The sequence below is a fragment of the Epinephelus moara genome, chromosome 11 (assembly GCF_006386435.1).
Source record: "Epinephelus moara isolate mb chromosome 11, YSFRI_EMoa_1.0, whole genome shotgun sequence".
Classification (NCBI taxonomy): domain Eukaryota; kingdom Metazoa; phylum Chordata; class Actinopteri; order Perciformes; family Serranidae; genus Epinephelus; species Epinephelus moara.
Genome location: NC_065516.1, coordinates 9,786,094 through 9,808,108, shown reverse-complemented (window position 1 = coordinate 9,808,108; position 22,015 = coordinate 9,786,094). Strand labels below are relative to the sequence as shown.

Below are 22,015 nucleotides of genomic sequence, written 5' to 3'. Positions count from 1 at the left end.
TTAACAGTTAACGGAGTTAACGGATCCCGTTATTTAACCGTTTCAACACTAAATTAAGCAGAGTGACGGACACAAAGCCTTCAATCTGGCTAAAAGACAGCTGAAATGCTAAAAAAAAAATACAGTGGTGAAGTTGGGATTTGTTTCTTGAAGTTATGTGCTCATCAGCTTTTCTGTGTCTTGCAGGCTGCCAGGAGAAGCGGACTGGCCGTCAGATATTGTTTGTGGAAATTTGAAAATAAAGTTTGTCAAATTGACTTTTGTCTCTTCACTGTGCATACTTACACATGAAATAGGGTAACAGTCAGCTATTTTTGAATGTTAGCACTGATTTCTCACATTGGATGGTGAAATATTTGTAGTTTGAAAGGTCCGACCTAAATGAATAAAGGTCGTAATTAACGAAGCATATGAATATTAATGAAGGAGCGCCTACTGAGCGCAGCTTTTTATTGATCGTTTGAACGTCGCGTGGTTGTCATTTTCGATTAAAGGCCAACGTCTCAGCGACGTCTTGGCAATGAGCAAACGCTCTCCCTGCTACGTCTTAACGATGTAAACTTGATACATCGGGCCGACGTCGGCCAGATGTATGTGTGCTATCTGGGTGGGATATTGCGTAAAGGGGCAGGTGGGATATGGATGGAAGGAGGGAGGGTAATTGTGTATTGGTGAATTGTGTATTATAAATAAAAATACACATGGATTTGAAGAAGCGTCTTATTTAATTCAGTACAGACATGTATAACTGTGGAATATCTTAACCCAGGGAGGGAGAAAGGGGGAGGAGAGAAGGTGAGGTGAGGGGAAGGGGGGTAGGAGGGAGGCGGGGGGAGGGAAGGAGGGAGATGGCTCAATTTACCCCACTCCTATGCTCAATTTACCCCAGACACAGGGTAAGTTGTGCCACAAGACCACTTTTTTTGGACATGCTATATTATCAAAACAGTTATGTTTACACTCATTCTGTTTGTTTGTAGGGATGCACAACATCCTTAAATATATGCACATATATTAGTTAGCAACAAAACTATAATAGCCTTGATGTAGAGATCCTGAATATGAAAAGTGGCTCATCTTACCCCGGTCTCCCCTACTCTGTACTGTTCCAATGCTGTGTAATAACAGCCTAATTAGCTCAATTAAACCATTTACTTGTGAAAGCTTTGGAAATCTCTTTCGTGTTTTGGACTATTGGTTGGAAAAAAATAGCAATTTGAAGACACCTTGTGTTCTGGGAAATTAAGGTGGTCACTTTTTAAACTTTTCATGGAATAAACACGGTATTTGAATAATTAACAAAAAATAAATAAATCCAGAGTAATTAATCGCAAAAATAATTGCTAGTTGCAGTCATATCACAGTTACGTTGACCTTGCAGGATGTTGGATGAGAAGACAGACTTTTCTAACCATTATTCTAGTCTGCTGCCGTCAACCTATTGAATCATGAACCTTGAGCACTATTGAAAGTTTTCCAAACTATTTTACCCACCTCTCTACTGTATCTTTTGAGATACAGTAGGTAGATGCTGAACACCCCAAGGAACTTTTGTTCAGAGGCTCACTAGCAAAGCCCAACAAAAGGTATGTCAGTGCATCTGCTCCGGGCTTTGTGACTACACAAAATCAAAGCTTTGAATCTCATCTCTCTTTTGGGCAACCCTGGGATAAACTCATTTTTTTTAACACCTGGACAGAGTTATCTCAAGATCATAGCAATGCTCTGTTTTTTGTTTTGTCGGGTTTTCTTTTCAGTGATTCTAGCACATGTGCATTGCTGTGAACTGCTCTATGGCAAGATGCTAGTTAGTGAGAAGAGAAGAGACTGTTGTATCATGGGGTGTCTGTGTTGAGCTACAGGCAACCCGCGGAGCTTTTTATCTGGCTGTGCAACCTGGCCGGATGGCATTCTCTTGGCACGCCATCCTTGTGACTGGCCACTTGGCTCGTGGCCCAGGGATATTTGGCTCGCTGTGCATAGCAGAATCACCCCATCCCCCTAATTCCCTACTTTACTTCTCTCTCCCTCTCCCTTTCCTTCTCTCTCTTCTTCTCTCTCTCTCACTGGCCACTTGCCTAAGGACAACTGCAGTGCTTTGTGTGGCCTAGTGGGTCTCTTTATACCGGCTTCATGGCCGTGGCTGGTAGGAAGACAGTGCCATGATAGCTACAGACAACCGCACAATTATACAACACAGTCAGTCAGTCAGTCACTGCAAGGTGGCTTTTTGCAATGCATGAGGCCCTATCAGCTGTGACTTACCAAGGCACCGGTGTAATTCAATTGTAGGGATGGCCTTGGGTGGTGCAGAATCAGGGGACATACAACAGCTTATTATCCACCTCTCTGACTGTCTATCAAATTGATAGCTCACTCATAGTGGCATCTCATTGACATTGTGTTGAATGTCCTGTGTCTGCCCTGCTTAATTGAACACAGAATTACCCTATTTGGACACGCTTAGCAGAATGGAGCTTAACGAACGTAGAAAATAGAAGATGAGATCAGAGCTGACCTCTGGAACACACTCCATACACAAAAGCTAGAGGCTGCAGTCAGAGATTATCTAAAGGGGGTGGTATGAACATTTTGTAATCTGTCAAGTGCTGGCGCTGCAAAATACACATAGAAAAATCCCAGTGGCCATTCCTAATGTGCTTTGTTCTGTGCAGAACCATTGTGTTCATCATGATTTTGTTATTGTGCAAAGTTTTATGGATTGGAAAGGATGGAAGGGTCCCACATGTGCTCATTTATTTTGGTTTGAACTATGGGGCAGAAGTCATGGGTTTCTATGCAGAATCCGTGAGGCTGGATTAAATTTACCACACGTAAAAGGTTTCATGCCCATATTTTTTGATGGGAGTTGTCACTATCTTTAGTTTTTCATTGTAAGCGGGGTGAAAGCAAGAGCGAGTTCAAATCAGGAAATGTAATCATCTGCACAAAGGTGTATGGTTTTGGCAGCATCTCATTTGTGAAACATGAAAATAGAATGTCCATGATCATGAACACTGAATGATGCAACTCACATGACACACCTAATGAAAAGGCTTCCAAAACTGTTGCCCTGATTTCAACACCTTATGTTGTACGGGAGAGGTTTCATCATTGTTTGGTAACTGAAGCATTCCCGTAATGGAGCATGAATTCATGGAGGTGCAGGCTAGATCACTGCAAGTTATGGTGCCATGAATGACCTGCTGCAAATTATTTGTCATGATTTCATAATGTTGCAAAGTTTCGGGGATTGAAAATGATGAAAGGATCCCATGTGTGCTGAATTAATTTGGTTATTACGGGTTTAAATATGGGGCCATAGTGATTGGTTTCTCTAAAGATTCAGAGAGGTTGGATTACATTTTCCACATCTTTACATAAAAAGGTTTAATGCCCATGTATTCTGATAGGAAAGGGCAAGGGTTGCAGGGGTATATTCTCACAAATACTTCAATTAAAAAAATGGCTTCAAGTCTCAATTAAACATGTGTTTAATTGAAAAAAAAAACAACCTTTGTTGTTCTGAATTATAATATAATTATGAAATACCTTCATACCCTGAAACTGCAATATTTTCGGAGATGATTATCGTACAGTAAAACTCGCATATCGTTGCAACCCTAGAGTGGGCGCTCATTAGCCCTTTTTACACAGAGATTGTGCTAAAGGGCCACTATGAAGTCCCTTCTTAACACCACCTTCACATTTTTACACAGAACCAAATAATAGCAGCCTCATGCTGCTCCAGTGTGTGATTTAAGACAGTATGCCGGCATCAGGGAAGCAAAAGAGGCGTGACGGGCATGACATTTAACAAAACAGAGTCAACATCTTGTGTGACACATAACATACATGTTGGCAGTGCTTTCTAAACAATAAAAATGGCATTAACATGGCAGTACCAATCATTTACTGTTTCTGTTATATGGCAGCTCATCTCGTCCTCTGTTCAGAGGGTAAAGAGCTCCCTTACCTTGTTGTTTTCCCATTTTGCATACATTTTCACTGCTGTTTTTTTCCCTAGAGTTAGGCACTAACTGCTTCTGGCTGCTTTTACATCTGCACATCGTCGTCCTGCCAGCCGTCCCTTTTACACTGTTGTTGTTTCTGTGTTGCCACTACCTCTGTGGCATGCTTAAAGGTGAGACAACACTGTCTCCTAATACTGGGATTGTACCTTTTATACAGAACGGAGACGGGGCAAGGCAGCATAATGGCGTGATTCTTGCCTTGAACATGCAGTGTAAAAGGGGCTATTGTCTTAAGCTTTTCATTGTAAGCGGTGTGAAAGCATGGATAAGTCGAAATCAGGAAATGTAATCATCCGCACAAGGGTGTGTGGTTTTGGCAGCATCTCATTTGTGGAACATGAAAATACAAATGTCCATGATCATGAACACTGAATGATGCAACTCATATGACACACCTAATGAAAAGGCATCCAGAACTGCTGCGCTGATTTCAACACCTTATGTTGTATGGGGGACGTTTCATCATTGTTTGGTAACTGAAGCATTCCCTTAATGGAGCGTAAAATGGCAGCATCTCATTTGTAGGCTAGATCACTGCAAGTTACGGTCTCATGAAAAGCCAGCTTCTAAATTATTTGTCATGATTTTGTTACTTAACAAAGTTTTGGGGATTGAAAATGATGGAAGGACCCCATGTGTGCTCATTTTAATTGGTTATTAAGAGGTTAAATATGGGGCAGTAGTGACTGGTTTCTAGGAGGATTCAGAGAGGCTCAATTACATTTACCACATCTTAAAGGTGATGGGGATGGGGATTGTCATTGTCTGGAGTTTGTCATTGTGAGCAGATAAAAGCAAGAGCAAGTTGAAATCAGGAAATGTAATCATCCACAAAAAAGGGTGGGTGGTTTTGGCAGCATCTCATCTGTGAAACATGAAAATAGAATGTCCATGATCGTGAACACTGAATGATGCAACTCACACAACACACCTAATGAAAAAGCATTCAGAACTGTTGCAGAGATTTCAACACTTTTTGTTGTAGGAATGTTTTTATCATTGCTTGGCAACTGAAGCCTTCCTTGAAAGAATACTACGTTCACAAAATGATCATTTATTTATCAATTACTCACCCAGTGTTGCATTAAATTCATGGAGAAAACATTGTTTTTTCTTGCATGCCTCCCAGGGAACAAAGACTCCAAGAACAGCAAAAAATTCTCGATGAACTGAAATAAAGGGAGAACACATCTAACAACAGCAAAACTATATCAAAACGTCCATTTAAAAACTCTCACACAACTCTTTTACAGTTAAATGCTCAGTACTTACTGAACACATGCATTTGCACTAAAAACTTAGCGACAATGGGTAAGCACGTGCATTTGAACTCTGCTTTTGTATTCCATTGAGCTGCCCAGGTCGCGAAAATGCATATGTTTTGGAACTGCTTAATGTACAACTGGATAAACAGCATCAGTGTGAAATAAACATATATAGCTTTAGCCAGGAAACAGTTAACTTAGCTTTGCATAAAGACTGGGAACACTGAGGATTATTTAGTCTGGCTCTATTCAAACGCCACAAAAACTGGCTCCCATCAGGAATTAACATGGCATATCTTGTCTGTTTAATCTGCATGAGAAACTCAGTAAAAAAAGTGACAATTAACAGCTGGTTGCCAGACAAATGTTCCACGTCAAGGAATAGCTGACAAACCAAAACAATGCTGAAAGAGGCCAAATCGCTCTGTAGAGCTGAGGGGAGCTGCAGAGTTTGGTGATGATTTCTTATGGGTTCATTACAGCTAGTCATTAGCCATTTTCAACTAATCCAGTTTGGATTCTACGACAGCATTCAACTATTCTTCTACAGAGACCCATCTTTAAATAAAAATGACAGGTCTTTTTTCTTGTTAAATCTAACTAATTGAACTCTATTTATTTTTCTATAAATCTTTGATTTGTGATTTTTGAAGAAGCAGTTGATAACGTTTATATCCGCTGAAACCGTCAGAATATGCACTTATTAGTACAGACGGATAGTCTGTGAAAAAAATCGTGTTCATCTGTCTCCTTTTAGTGCTTCTAATGGCCTTGCAAGAATTCACTGCACCTAAACAAAAATAACCAATCACAGGCGAGGAGTTTCTAACGCAGCTGTCAATCATGATGATCACTAAGCAGCGCTGATCAAATATGAATCAGGATTTTGTTACTGCATTGCCTTTTTCCTCACCTCAGTTTTTAGAAACATGTTTTAGGCTGCTTTCAGACCTAGAGTTCACTTGCTTTGGTCCCAATCAGGAACTAATTTTGTTACAAAGTTGCATAACTGCCAAGAGTTGGTTCGTGCTCTCACAGCAGCATTTACAAGCGGACCAGATAAAATGCCTTGTGCAAGAAAGCTGCTCTTGATTGGTCAGAATTTCCTTACGGAGTACACTTGCATGATAAATGCAATACTTTCTAATGTCACAATGGAGGGACAGCTATGCAGGTTTATTTTAGCGCTGGTCATCGCTTGCTATATTGCTTCCATTTTTCTCTTTAGGCAAACCATACAGTTTGAAAACGAGGCGTGACTCCAACTAGAAAACAATGTTTCTATGCACTGGGTGCACCAAATGCACATATCAAGGCAGCACAGGGGGAGGCGCACATTGATAATCCCCAAGGACTGTAACATGCTCAGGCTTGTTTAACCCAAACAATGCGTAATTAGACTGCAGTTGGTTCGGATCGAGGTCTAAACACGTTCTCACCACACACAAAGAGTTCATTCCTAATCGGGCCGAGACCACCTCTTCAAGAAGGTCTCAGTCTGGTTGTTTGGTTGTTTTGGTGTGCACCAGAGTGTGATTACTGTGTTCACACCTGCCCAAATGAGCTGCACTTACTGGGCAAATGAACTTCAGTTTGACTGAACAGAACCAAACAGGGCAGGTGTGAAAGCACCCTTAGTGCACTGTTAAGCTGTTAAATGAAAAAAAAAAATTGTAACCTGGCCATGATGTTTTAAACAGTCGAGCAAAAAGCTGACTAGTTTGACAGTTTGACTGCAGATCATGAGCAGTGATTGAAAGCTGAGATAGAGACTAGACTATCTGTCTCATGTTGCACTGTGTGGCCGTAGTGACAGTTGCAGCAAATATGACAAAAATTTAGTTCAATAAGAAGAACCAACTGTAACTTTAAGGTACATTAATGTTATAATATTCCTCATGCCATCTAACCGCCACTGAAGAAGCCTGAAGTCTCAATTTGTAATGTATTTTACCTTTTAAAAGTAAAGCCGGATGATGAGTTTTGCATATAGATTAAAAAATAACAATATCCTTACCAGCTGATTGCATATGTGAACGGGCCATCAGTCATTTTAAGTTATATTTTAATTCCTGTGTTGTGCATTTTTGGGAGTGCAAAATTTGGATGAAATTGCAATCTGTTAAAAAATAATTTAGATCGTTTGAGATGCTGTAGTGTAGTGCAAGGGAGTGTGAGTGTTGCAGCAAAACCTCTGGTATAGCTTCCAGCTGACTGTTTAAAGATCTCTGCTGCCCTCTGTTGATGGCCACCCAAGGACATCAAACCACAGAGGCCCATAAACAATGTGACTATGTTAAAGACTACAGATGTGAAACACATACCCTAAGACTGTGTGATTTACATACTTAGTCAAGCCCTAACTGTCCAGTCAAATTGACACAGTATAGTTCTTTTTTAATACTCATAGATTTTCTTGCAAATTAATCTGCTGGTTGACATGTTTGTAGTTCTGATTTCACTAAAAATAAATGTAACATAGTGTTCTTCTAGCATTGTTTGATTCTTGCCATTTCTATATTCGTTCATGATCCAGAAGCCTTTATCTAATTGTCAAGATTAATCAGTAAGAATGATGGCAAATATGGAGGTACTGCAACGTCTGTGTGTTGTGATTTTAGACTTCCAGGAGATGGAGCCAAATACTAATTAAAGAAATCTGTAGTTGAGGTGGTGAGGTGCTGCAGTCCTAAAGCCAACTACAGCACAACATGTTGGGCAGTGGATAAAGCTACATAGTCCAACCGTTGGACTCCATTGAACACACTTTTTATGATTGACCCCCTGGTTTATATTTGTCATTCAATGCGAAAATATCATCATGACGGTTGTAAAAATGCAATACCACACGAGTAAGCTCAGTTCTCAAACCAAGCTTTAATAGACTATTACAGGTCTAATTGACTGACAGGCAGACGGCGGCACCTGAATTATATGAAACCTGACAGAATGACAATTCATTGGCAGCAGAGGAAGTGGCATTATGCATCATCTCAGGTGCTGTTTTTGTGTGCATACACTCACCACAACAAAGATAGCATTCACCATTTCTGAACAGCAATTACATTTCCCCTAAGAAAATTATCCAGATGGGTTTGAAATATGCAACAATTTGTTTGGTCATTAAGATGCCTATTCAGAACTGCTTTTGCTTGTAATTATAACAAACTAGGCAGTATGCCATGCCACTGATGCATTCCCTTTGTGCTCAGAAGTAATTTTCTTTTCCTTAGGGAAAAAAGCTGCCTTGTGTTTTTTAATGTTCAACCCACGTCCATAACTACTAGCCAGTAGAGCACTGAAATCGCTTTAAACCTGGAAGAGTGGTTTCAAAATTGCAACAGCTACAAAAAAAAATAAAAAATGGTCAAAGCAGGGTCTTTGTTGCTACTAAGATCCCTGTGGAGTTCTGATTGCTATCGCAAATAAAGTGTAATCATTTTGTGAAAAGTGAAAAGTCTTTTAGGTAAAGGAATGTTTGAAATTGCTACCATCACAACGAAATGATGAGAATGCTTATTTGAAAGGAGATATTGCTTTTAAATTGTCCTCTTAAGTATTAAATCCAGTTAGTGTGTTGTGCTTTCAATAAAAAAGCATGAGCTTTTTTCCCCTGGTGCGCATGTACAGTATTGCAAATTTGTTATCAGTCAATGCGCTGTAAAATATTGTTCAGTAAATGCTTTACTTTAGTAAGTTACATTTTTACCCAATATCCAACTCATAAACATTTACCATTTTTTAAAAATTAATATTTAAAATGGGCAGAATCGTATTACGCTTTATTGCTTTGCTCAGTGCCTCATTGCCCCGCTGATTGCTCTTTCTTTGTCTATCATAAGAATACTTCTGCAGGAGTGTGAGCTCCATGCCAGTGACATTTGGTGAGAACCCAAACACACACACAATGACAGGGCTAACTGTTAGCATCACACAGCTAATACTACTTACAGTTTTAAGCTGGTTTAACAGAGTCTAGCAGTTTTGTTGTTGGTGTGAGCTGGTTGCAACCATTTAAGACTTGATGTCAGATGTTAGCCGCTGCTGCTGTGTTAGCTTGTACTAACCGGGCAAACATTGAACTGACCATGACTGAAATGGTTGTCAGACAGTCATTAAGTGCTGCTTCTAAACTATTTATTATTTTCTATTTCTTATGTTAACTTTGAATTTATGGTTCGGTGTTTCCCGAAGAATTAGAGTGTATGTGGGGCATTAGCTGGCGAAGTGTGTGTGTGGAGGGGCGGAGGCACCTTTCTTTTTTGTCCCTCTTTCCTTTCTTTTAAATGCCTGGGTGTCCCTTTTTATCATTTTGTTTCCCCTCTCTAAATTAAGAGGTTTTTGTGGGTCCATGAACGCAGCACAGGCAGAACTCTCCATAAGTTATTTTTCCCTCAGCAGCAGTTTGTGACTTGTGGGGTGGATAAATGATCTTTTGAGCTGTTCTGTTGATCAGATCAGAGAGGAACGGCTGCTGCAAGTGAATGCAAACTTTTAGGCTTAGCAGAATGAACTATGTTTCACTTTCAATGTGCCTGATGTTTCACTGCTCCGTGTCTGCCCTGAGTGTGCTCTGTGCTTCAACAGTGGGGTGATATAAATAATCAAATGCATATAATATCCTAAAATCCTAATGAAAAAAGCAGAGAATCTGTTTGTGGCTGCAGATGTTTTAATTGTGGTGGCTGCCACAAATAAGGATATGGAAATTATTTAAAAAACCCGCCCCTACTGTGAACATGTACAAAACCCAATTTGAGAATGAGATGTTGCATTTCAAAGGTTGATTCTTGAATTTTAAAATAAATAGACTCCTTCTTGGCACCAGATTAGAATTCTGAATTTAATGTAAACCCATACTGCCATACACATCAGTGTTAACCTTATAGTTGCATTTTTGAGTGTTCTGCAATATCTTTGGCTACCTTTTGAATTCTTGTTTTCCTCTTGAAAGGAGTTTTAGACATTTTAGTTTTTAGGTTGTCATCTAGGGCTGCGGTTTACTGTTATTTTATTTTGTCCATTAATCATTTGAAAAGATCCAAAGCTATTCAGTTTATCATCATGAATCTTGAAGCATCAAATTCTCAATTTTAAGAAACATGGATTCAGTAAATGTTTGGGGGGTTTTTTGCTTAAAAATGACAAAAACGATTGTTCGATTATCCAAATAGCTGCCAATAAATATTCTGTCAATCAACAAATCGATTAATTGACTAATCGTTGCAGCTCTGTTTTCATCACTTGAAATGTTAGGGACTGACATGGCTATGCTCTGAAATGATGAATGTTTGGTCATTAATAAGACAGTCAGCTGAGACCTTCTCAGCCTGAATCACAATTATGAGTGAAGCTATTTTGATGTAACATGCTATTTTACAGCCACTCCGCACCAAAGCAGTCTCTGATTATTAAGTATTATGTGTTTGCTTTCTGACGGATAAGTGTTTCATAATTTATTCCATTGTCTAAGAAGCACAAGTCTCACTTTACACGGTGTGTGAGACAGAGCAGGCATCGCCACATGTCAAGACTCCGGGATTTGACAAAGCTTCACAGTCTTCACTGGCTCATGCCTGGCCATGCTGTGACTTGTCTGGCTCACAAAGATGTGACAATGTGTCCTAAGGTGTACAACCTGGCTAAAAACTGGCCAACCCATGCCTACAGCAGACACACAGACCTAAAATAAAGTGTTTAGATATGAGGTGGATGGATTAGAAATACAAAAAGGACAAGAAAGATAAGTAGAGCTTACAAACTTTTAATGATCACAACATCAATATTGATATGATGTCTCATCCATAACTACAGCTGTATATTTTCAGTAGTAGCCCTAAATAACAATGCTCCTAATGATTTATCTGAGCAGATTTCATTTTGCAGCACATTTCTGAAGTCTGCCTTTATTGGCACATAGGGGGTTTGAGTTTCTAAAGGTCAGTTAATGGAAAAATCAATTCGGCACTCAAGCTGGGTAGCTGAGGCTTTACAAGTAGCCAAATGGACAGTTATGTAATCAATATGTGTTGAAAATAACGCCCTTTCAGTTACATTTTAGCCACATTAAGCTGAAGCCCAGAGCATGTTCGAAAATAGGGTATCTTGGGTGTCCGCTCATTACTTGTTTTGGGAAACGTTATGCTAGAAAGGACTGTTTTAAATAGTCCAGGCACAGGACAAGAAACAAAGCCTCAGGTGGCTCGCCTGTGCTGTCACATCTTGTCTGCATACCAATATTTCACCTGCATTATTGATTGCAGTACTTTGCATCTTTTAGTCTTTTCCAGCCAGACCCATATGAGACATTATGCATTATGAATCCTGACAAGAGGCCTGTTTCTCATAAGCGTGGTAGGGGGCACACAAACATCCTAAAAATGAAAGCCTTGAAGTTATGGCATCAACCTGCTGTCTGAAGTCTGTCTGTGATAATCTTAGAGCAGCTGTGCACAAACAATCTGGAATAAAGCTTTTGAGAGTCGGAGCTGAACTGCCTGTCATGGATGTGCCCTCTTTGCGTTGGGAGCACCATTGTTTTTGAGTTGCTTATGTCAGTAATCAATGGAAATAGCACACAAACAATATGAAGCCAGGCTTCAGTCACATCCTGCAGCTTGTCCATCAGAGAAAAGCTGTAGCAGCCCAAAGTTGGTTTGCCATCAGGACTTACCCGTCATGTATTATTCCATGTGACATGCAAATGCCTTTCTTACATCAAACAGGATATGTTCTACTTAAGCTCTAATCATGCGGTCATGTGAGCAGGGTGAGCGAAGAAAATTCCCTCTATCTGCCTAGAAAGCCAATAGAGACCCTCAAGAGAACAGAGGCTAGGCTCAATACAGGTCACTGTGGTCAAATTAGTGGCAAGACATGAAACATAATGGAGATACACCATTAATGAAATGATGGAAGAATAATCACTTCCCACTGGGCGTTTGTGTCCCAGCATAGCAGGTCAAATTTAGAACGTTTCCTTTGATTCCTCCCACTGGACGGGAAACCAAATTATTTTATGACAAGCGCAGTCATTTCACAGCAGTGTTACACAGTCATGAATAAATATTCTGCGCACATTTATGTAATATAACTTTGGAATATTTTTTGGAAGTTTGAAAACAAATTCCTCATATATTAACTAGTCAAACTTTATGTATGCAGTTTTAGTCCCAACATATTTGTTCTGGTGCCTTGTATTGATTATAAGATTGATGTTTTTGTACAAAAGTTGCAGTCTTGATCATTTAATTCATGGTTTATTACCCCAATAAAAAAATGGCTAAATTATGTTGCAGGGTTTGAAATGAATGTGCTAAATCAACCAAAATAACCCCTTTGCCGCTACTTGACTAGCTAACTGGGCACTCAACAATCAACTAAATATGTTGAAATAAAAACCACCAACAAAAACTTAGTAATGTTAAAAGCCATTTCACACCTATTATGGATTTTCATCTAAAAATGTGTGCGTAAATGAACAAAGACATATATTCATCTTTTGTTTTTTTTTGACCCCAAGTTTTTGTGTGAGGGAAAAAAATATTCAGGCGTATGTAGATTTGGGGGGTTCCTGTCTGCAGAGATATATAGTTTTGACCAATGAAATCTTTTGTTCCAATTGATCTTATACCTTAAGGTCATAGCTCACTTGTGGCCACAATGGAGGAACATCTCTTTCATTTGATTTCTCAACACCTAGTATGTATGACAAACACTGCAAGGACTACCTTGACAACAAAATAAAGAACAATATGCAGCTTGTCAAGCAGCTGGAATACAATGAAGTTGGTAACAATGCTGATATGCACTTCCCAACGTTAATATGTTGATCACGGAATGGGGCTAGCCAGACAGCCAAAACAGCTAGCATTAGCATCAAATTTGGGGTCCACCGATAAAAAAAGCTATTTTTTAACTCCAAAATGATATAAGGGTTGCCGTTAAAGTTTAATGGCAGTCAGCGGCGCTGGGGGAACGTGGCAGGACAAGAATTAACATTAACACAAAGTTTTGGCTTTTGGTGGCTAGGTACAACAAATACCATCTTTTTTACTAAACCCAACCACGTGCTTTTGTTTCCCAAATCCAGTCATGTGTGTTAATAGTTAAAGGCACATTGTGTAGCGTTTTCAGTTGTTTATTGGCAAAAATCGATGTCTGCATTCATAAATATGTCATCATTGGTGTACTATTACCTCCACCAATAGTCTGACTTATTCTCGTTACTTATTAGCGTGTGAAATAGAGTATGGTGAATGTGCTAGGAAAGGTAGTATCAGCCCTGCTTCTACCTAGAGCTCGCATGTACGGAGCCTGGGTTTGGTTGAAGGTGGCAGTGCTGTTTGGGCTGAGAAAGCCATGCGTAAGTAAGGTAAAGGAGGTTATTGGGTTGGTGCAGGGAGGGGAGCAGTGAGACCTGGCATTAGGGGAGTGTCTCTGGGACGCTAGAGATCACTGTCTAGCCTCCTGGAGGTGTTGTGGGACCAACTAGACGAAACACTGGTGAAAGGAGGTTCCCACTCGATGACCCCAAAGACATGCTAGTTATCACTGCTCATTGGTTTGTATAGTTAAGCCTTGCCATATTAGCTTATCATAGGGCTGAGGTTTTTCACTGAGTGTTGATCCTTTCTCTAGAGCACAAACTTCTTGTGTTTATTTTAACGTAAAAGGAAAATTTCTGATTTGTTTGTACATTGGGCAGATAAGTCGTTGGGGGTTCCATAACGTTTTGCCGTCTTGAAAAAACATCTGCCAGCAAGGAAAATACAGCACTACCAGGGAATAGCCCCGCCTTCGGCGTTCTTGTTGAGAGCCTGGCCAGTGCTGCGTGACTGAGAAGCGTAAGGAGAGGAGCAAGAGATGCTTCGCTACTAGCCTGGCAAATTTGAAAGCCGGCACTACTGCAGCCTAACAAAGTCCCACTCTTTGAGCATAATGCAGGATCATGCATATGCAGCAACACGGGAGACGGAATCCTCGTCGCCAAGAAAGCGCAAAGGGGAATCAAAAAGGCAACGTGACCGGCGAATTCAAAAAACAAGGGTCAATGTTGGGGTAGCCTTTTGAAGGTGAAAGAGCTGCTGAAGGAGAAAGGTTTGCTGCTGGCCTACCTGTCATTTTTTTCCCAACAGGCAGGCCAGGCTACTGTCAGTGGCGTAGTGATGCGAGGAGAGGGATGAGGTGTGTGAGGTTTAGCCACTTGTCAGTTGTCAAAAGACAAGTGGTGATTGGTTTGTTTCGATGTACACCCGTCCCAACAGTCCTACATTGTAAACACAGCCAGCACTCACGTCGCGTGTGTCTGTGTAGGAGCCTGAATGAATACTCCATGAAGTATCGGATGACATGGTTTCATCAATGTTATCATAGCTTTTTGTACACAGCGGCTACCATTGTTGCAATACGCGTTTGAAACAGTGAGGCGCTAGAGTGCACTATCCGTTTGAATGCAATATACGATTTCAATGTCAGATGGGAGAAATTTCTACACACTGTGACTTTAAAGGAAAGAAAAAACATAATTTTAAGGAGTGTATGTAAATTCCCTATAAAAGGGGAAGTCTATTTTGAAAGAAGACAATGCATGTAACAGGCAGAACTTGACACGGAAAACCAACACACTCTGGGTACCTTGCATGTCATATCTGGACGTGGAAAGTCCATGACCAAACGTTGATATGTGAAGAGGTCCAAGTAAGAATGTGTTGGTATTGTGTAGTTAATGTTACGCCCCTTATACATTCTCTTTTTGAGTCGGTTTGTGTTGCGTAGAGTGGACATAGGCACTATTTAGGGGGAACTTTTTTCTGTATCTGCGCACAGCATTTTGGCTTTGTACTTCTGAGAAACAGCTTTTACGGACGTGCTGGGAGAGTCTGCTCTTTGCTCAACCATGTCCTTTAACATAAGGCTTCTAAAGCATCCTTTTTTCTCAGGTTGTTTTATCATGAGACTAATCACATTGAAGTATTTTGGTTACATTACTTCCATCATCATTAGTCACTGAAAGATGATCAATATGGGAAACGCAGTGGTCTCCCCTGTGTTTAGCAGGTACGCTCTGTTGAATCTGCAAGCTGTGGCAGGTGACAGAAAGCAGGATGGTCAATAATAGTTGTGTGACATTAAGATCAGTAGATATGCTGCAGTGTGGACAAGGCTTGAGCTCCAGAGACCTGAGAGGTTCCTGCTGGCTCTCAGTGTCAGAACAATCATAATGGAAAGCAGCACAGCCATTGTTCCCTCCTGCTGGAGCACGTCTTGGAATGCACATTGAGTTTAATGCAATAAAGGAGATTTTTTTTTTAAACATTAAGTTTCTATGCCTGTACAAGGCAACACAATTCAGCCCTGCAAATAAAATCTATATCAATCCTCTAATTTGTAAGCACAATGTCAGAGGGGTGCTGAAAAAAGAGAGACCTTGGTAACTGTTATTGTATTGGACTGCATTTTTGGAGAAGTCATTTGAGAATGGGTGAACAAAACAACTGAAATATCTATCCATGTATTGCAGTCAGTACAAACACAAATGCCTCAGAATGTTCAGCAGGGTTTGGTCAAAAGCTCTCGGTGATGGCAGAACACTAAAAAGTTCACAGAGCTGGAAGTTATTGCTTGGCTTTTGCATTGGTTTGCATAAGACTGTATGGATGTGCCTTAACTCTTTAAATTTTAATTTATGAATCAAGTGTTACTTTCTTGTTAACAAGGATGAATTACTTGTACAGGAGCTAGACAAACTGCAAAAACAGACATTTTTAAAAACTCAAAAATTATTAACAACAAAGTTTTAAATATTAGGGTTTCAAGCACTGTCCTAGTTCCTCTTTGTACAGCAATAAAGCAGGCTGTTCTCATTTCTGTGAGTGATAACTGTCGTAGTGATGCACGATACAACATTTGATGCCACAAATCCAAACAGCTAAACTAGAAGCTTTCATGGACTAGGTACACAAAGTCATTATGTCTGAGTAGAGAGACAAACATTTAACATCAGAACAAGAATTTAATGTTCCAACTCATTCCTCCAGGTATGGCACACATGTTGGAGGTGTACTTCAGAAATCATACTGTACATTAAGAAATAGGACAGCAACTACATGTGTAGCACTGCAACGGTGATCTGGCAGCTGTTGAAATCTGAATCCAAGTGAAATGACGTGAGAAGGGCATTGATTTGAGGTACTGTCATCTCCCCAGCTGCCCACTAATCAGCGAGTACTGTGTTGAAGAACAGAACATTTGCAGATGAGTGTGTAATTTATCGGGGGTACTGTACATTGGGAAATGTCATTTTCTTTTGGTCTGAGGTTTTCTTGTACATATTTAACACACAGTTAAGAGAGAGTTAATCATTGGTGTACCCCAAAATAATTATTTTCTCTTCAAGTATTGTTTGTGAAGTCTCAATAAGTATTCTTTCTTCCTTCTTTTTATAATCAGTTTTCACAGAAAACCAAAATCAACAATCTTTAAAGAACACAGCTCATTTTGTTTTTAGGCCTCTGCACTGGTGACAGCCATTGGTGGAGGCATTATATTTCCAAGTTGTCTGTCTGTCCATCCCATTCTTGTGAACGTGGTATCTCAAGAAGGCCCCGAGGGATTTTATTTTTTTAGAAAAATTTGGCCTCTTGGATTCAAGAATGAACTGATAACATATGGTTGGTAAAATATCTCAAGAATGCCTTGAGGGATTTTTTTCAAATTTGGCACAAACGTCCACTTGGAATCAATGATCAACTGATTACATTGTGTTGGTCAAATGTCGAGGTCACTGTTACTTTGTCTGTTTCATTCTCATTAATCCAATATCTCAATAATTGCTTGAGGGGATTTCTTTAAATTTGGTAAAAACGGCCACTTTGACTCAGGGATGAACTCATTAGAATTTGGTCACTGTAATTTTGCATCCAGCTCATTCTGATTCTCATGATATCCTTGAGGGAAAATTTTTAGAAAAATTTGGCACAAACGGCCAAACCAATTCAAACCACTTGGACTTGAGAATGAAATGATTTGAAATTGGTGGTTGAAGGTGAAATGTCAAGGTCATCGAGACCTCACAAAACATGTTTTTGACCATCACTCAAGAATTCATCGCTAAGTTATGACAAAATTTCACACAAATGTCTAATGGACTAAAATTATAAAGTGATGTCACTATACATATTCAAAAGGTCAAAAATCAACTTCACTGTAACATCATAATGTTATGCAAAAACACTTGTATGGCCCTTATTCAATACCATAAGAACAGAAAGAACAGTAGGGTAGAGATTTGATTTGATTTGATTTGATTTGATACTGATTCAGTGACACTGAAACTTGGTACTGTGGTGATTGTATATATCTTCTGTGATGTGTGTGAAGCGTACATATTTTCACAGACATGGACGTAAACTGTAACTGCAGCATGACTTGTTCATGGAGGTATACAACTGCAAGGCGGTAATTCTAGTTCTTAATTGCACTGAAAGTCAAAATGAGATGTGCAGGACAATGCACCATGTTCTTAAATGTTGCTCAAAATACTGATTAGATTAATCAGAATCTGCATATTTAATAGCACAACTACCCACAAGTGTTCACAGCACTCTAATATCACAAAAATTACCTAATGCATTCCGTCTCCGTACGTGATACCTATCTGTCAAAAACCCAAGGCAACACGTCTTACATCTCTACTGAATTCAGGCAGCTTGTCAAATTCAGGAGCAACATGGTAATGCTAACAAGACAGCTAGATTTTCAAATTTATCTCTGAGGTTTTCAGATGGGAAATTAGTTACTGCAATGTTGAATATAAAATAGATATATGAATGATGAAAAATATTACTCACTATTTGGCCTTCCTTTCTCTTTTTTTCCTTTACATGTATATCCCTTTGTGTCCTTTTATTCTGGAAAAAAAATAAATTGTAACAATACTAACCAGCATTGAAGGAAAAACAGCTGAAAATGCAATGCCTTTATGAAATCCCCATCAAGTTCACTGACCTGGGCCTAATAGTCATCTTGAAATGGCCTGTATTATCACATTGATTAGAGAGTTTTACAAATGTTTTAATGAACCACATCTCTATTGATATTTATAATGGGTGGCACAGTTTTACCAGCGTGCAGACTGCATGACATTTGAAAACTTGCTTTTTTTTCTAGGAGATTATGTCTGTAATGACTCAGTAAAGACTTACAGCATCACCCTTTCAGTAGCCACAAAAGCAGGCAATGGACCAAAACTATAGCTGCTTCTTTTTTTAACATCATTTTATTAAGAAAATAAGTATAAAAATATAAATATAAAACAATATGACTCAGCATTCAAACGGCATGAATTGTCAGTGTATGACAGTTTTCCTACAACATACACTTTCCATTACATATTACACCTATATGATGGAATGAATTCACAGTTTGACAAATAAACTGCACCAACCACTCACATGAACATTGCTTGTCAAACAAAGATAGCAAATAGTATATAGGATGTCCATCATTTAAAAACACTTTGTACATTTACAGTATTTAATGGAGGTGGCTGGAAAAACCACTAGACTCCTTCCCTACCCCCACCCCAACCCACTCCAGTGCCATTAAACATTGATAGTATACAATACTACTATCTCTCAGGTCAATTACAAAACACATTGTCCACACCATTGTTCACAAAAAAAATCCTAAAATTCAAAGGCATCTTTACTGATTATGACCAAAAACGGTAAAACTTTGAGAATTATACTGTATCTCCATTAATGAGAAAATGCAACTCTGTTCAAGTCTTAATATCCACTTCAGCATCCACAAATAGATTGTGGAAATTGTGTATTTTTGTGCGTGTGTGCACACGTGTATGAGAATCAAATAGACTACTAGTTAACTAGCGAGCTAGCTAGCAAACTAGACAGATAAACAGATAGATAGCTGGATAGATAGGTAGACAGACAGTCAACTAGCTGGCTAGCTAACTAGACAAATAGCTGTCTGGCTCGCTAGCTAGATAAACAGACGAAAAAAATGGGCTTGAAAAAAGAGAGACTGCCATTGCGCACTCTAGGTCTCCCTGTCAGGGCTCTTCCCTATGTACATCTCTGCCAACTTTTTGAATTGCGGTCCCCAGTTGCTGAGGTAATCGTAATCATGGTCCCCCTCAGTGGCAGCAGACTCCAGCGAACTGAGGGATTCTGCCAACGACCCACTGCCCTCGTAAGCATACGTGGCCAAGGAGTCATAGGGTGGCGCTGTCGGATCTGTATCGTTCTCCTGAAGCCTCCCGTTAATGAAGTCTCTGACGTCCGTGTTATCCTTTATAGGTGATGTCCTCCGAAAGGGAAACAGCATTTCGGGTATGATGTCCCTGCGTAGCTTGTTAGCATCCATCACCTCTGGGTTGCGCAGCGTGCCAATATCAAAGGCCTGAGTGTCCTCCTCTCCACCCCCTTCATCGTTGTAGCTGACAACGTTGTCTCTGACATCCTCTTTGGAGATGATCAGAGGCTCCTTCTTCCTCTGTCTCCTCAGGGCAGCAAACAGCACCACGATCACTACACAAAAACAGTTGGAAACACAGAGACAGAAAGCTCAGCATAAGATGTGTGCCTCCTAACATGTGTCATGCATTAAAGAGCACAGGGGAGCGGGAGCGCAGAGGGGAGACACATTTGCTACCAGTGATAAATCCCCAACACTGCCTCAGGCATTCACCTCCTATTATTAAAGATTCAGTGAAAAAGCTTTCTCTTTCTTTTTCCCTTGAACGGCACATTCACTGTATAAAATGCACGGTGGTTAGATTTTCTCCCCAGCACCCAGCCTCATATCTATCATCTCCTTCATTCCTTTTCAGCAGTAAAAGACAATCAGAGATTGCAGAGTGAGCATGTTTCCAGAGAGTGGCACTGTGTGGTAGCAAGTTTTTAAATAAACCCATAATTCTTCAGAAAAACAGGAAGCAATCTCTCGTTTAAGACAAGCACACATTCTGCTTCACCTGTGCTGCTGTCCTCCTCCTTGCTTTCCCTTTTTGTCCTGCCAGCAGGTACCGTAGTTGTCTACTTGCCTCCCACCTGGGTGTTAATTACAACGCCTTCAACGTGAGTTGTACGGGGGTGGAGGTGGCTGTTTATAAGGTTCTTTACGAACATTTGTGACTGACCAGTGCCATGATTTTAGACGGTGCAGAGGGCTGCAATGAGGAGGACCAGATAGGGAGAGCCGTTCCAGCTCAGCACCTGCCTGTCGGAGTCAAGCAGAGGTGAATGAGACAGTCTGCCAGGGGGGTTCAAGCGCGAAAAGCGTCAGATAATGAGCAGATGTCATGATATTTTGCTCAAGAGGAGAGCATGGAGTTTAACCTTCAGTATGCTCGATATGTGAGACAAGATCTGCCCACCGCCAGACACAGAATTCAAAATTTGGAGTTAAAACAAGCAGATGGAAGAGAAGCTGGTCAATACTAATTTGCTTGTATCGCCGGTTTAGTCAGGGTGGAGATCAAAAAGGACACTCCAAAAAAAGAAATAATGACAGGACGAAGGGGGTTCAAATTCAACACATGGAAAGGGTTAGAAGCTCACAGGCAGAACAGCACACACACGTGCATGCACACATTCATGAGGAAGATGATTTGTTGAAACTGTTAATTGCCCTCAACGGCATGCAAGGAATTCTACAGTCACAATGTCTAGTGAGTCGTAAATGCTCCTATCAAGCACTGTGCTTGGCCAAGCGAGGTAAAGTTCAATGACAGTTGAAACCCATTACTTATTGATATGCCCTTGACCATAAGCACTACACGTTTCTGCTTTTTACTGGGTAAAACGATAGGCACTGTTGCTGCTGTGCCCTGTATGCTGATACATACTGCATTAGATCACGAGGAGGGCTGAAGTGGTGCTTTAGGATGTCAGGAAGTAACATGCAACCAACCGAGGAAACACACAGACTATTTTGTTAAGTGGATTTATTTGCTAATGAATGGAGCTTGGAACCGTAGTGCTATTTTCTGAGGGCGAACAGCCGTGTATAACACAATATGCAAAGTAACCTGTCTTTGATTGCGCCTGCTTTAATTACTAATGATCGCCTACATGCAAAAAAGTCCCTAACAAAACCTCCTGAAGTTCTTTGCAGCAGGTGACAAAATGTTAAATATTACTGCAGTGTCCTTGATACCGGCAGCATCAGTTGTTTTGTTCAAATGCTTTAAACGGCTATTCCTTGACAAGTAACCTCCTGTGGTCATGTGAATAATGACTGTCCTCACTCAGAAGCAAAGGTAAAAGTACTGTGGCATGATGTTTTGTAGCACCCTGGGAAAACATGCAGTGCGTACCACACTTATTAGTATGCCAGAATAAGATTTAGTATGTCCACATGTCAAACGCCGTATGCCACAAATACCAGAATGTCCTGCATCCAGTGGCATTTTGCAATATGCAAACCAGCATGCTTTACGGCTATTCTGACCCGCAATCCTCAACAAAAGATCAATCACATCGACTGAACCGCAGACAAATGACGTCAAATTATGAACTGATAGAAGCCACAATAACTATAATCAATCAATCACAAACAATCTACATTATGCAGTAATACCTTAGATGTTTAAACTACTTCTCTCCTTCTCTCTCTCTCTCTCGTATTCTATTACTGCATCTTGCTAACTCGCCCATTCTGGATGTCACTAACTCGGCTTCTTCTCCGGAG

The 22,015-nt window shown here is 40.2% G+C and overlaps 1 protein-coding gene across 1 annotated transcript in view; it reads right to left on the bottom strand.

Moving 5' to 3' along the window:
• Positions 1–18,599: 18,599 nt before the first annotated feature.
• The window catches only part of LOC126397486 (cadherin-10-like), a 41,836-nt gene continuing 38,420 nt past the window's right edge, over positions 18,600–22,015 (bottom strand). Inside the window, exon 12 of the mRNA XM_050056325.1 lies at positions 18,600–19,851. Within this exon, the coding sequence (XP_049912282.1) occupies positions 19,361–19,851 (491 nt within the window). The 3' untranslated portion in view covers positions 18,600–19,360. The remainder of the gene's footprint in view (positions 19,852–22,015) is intronic.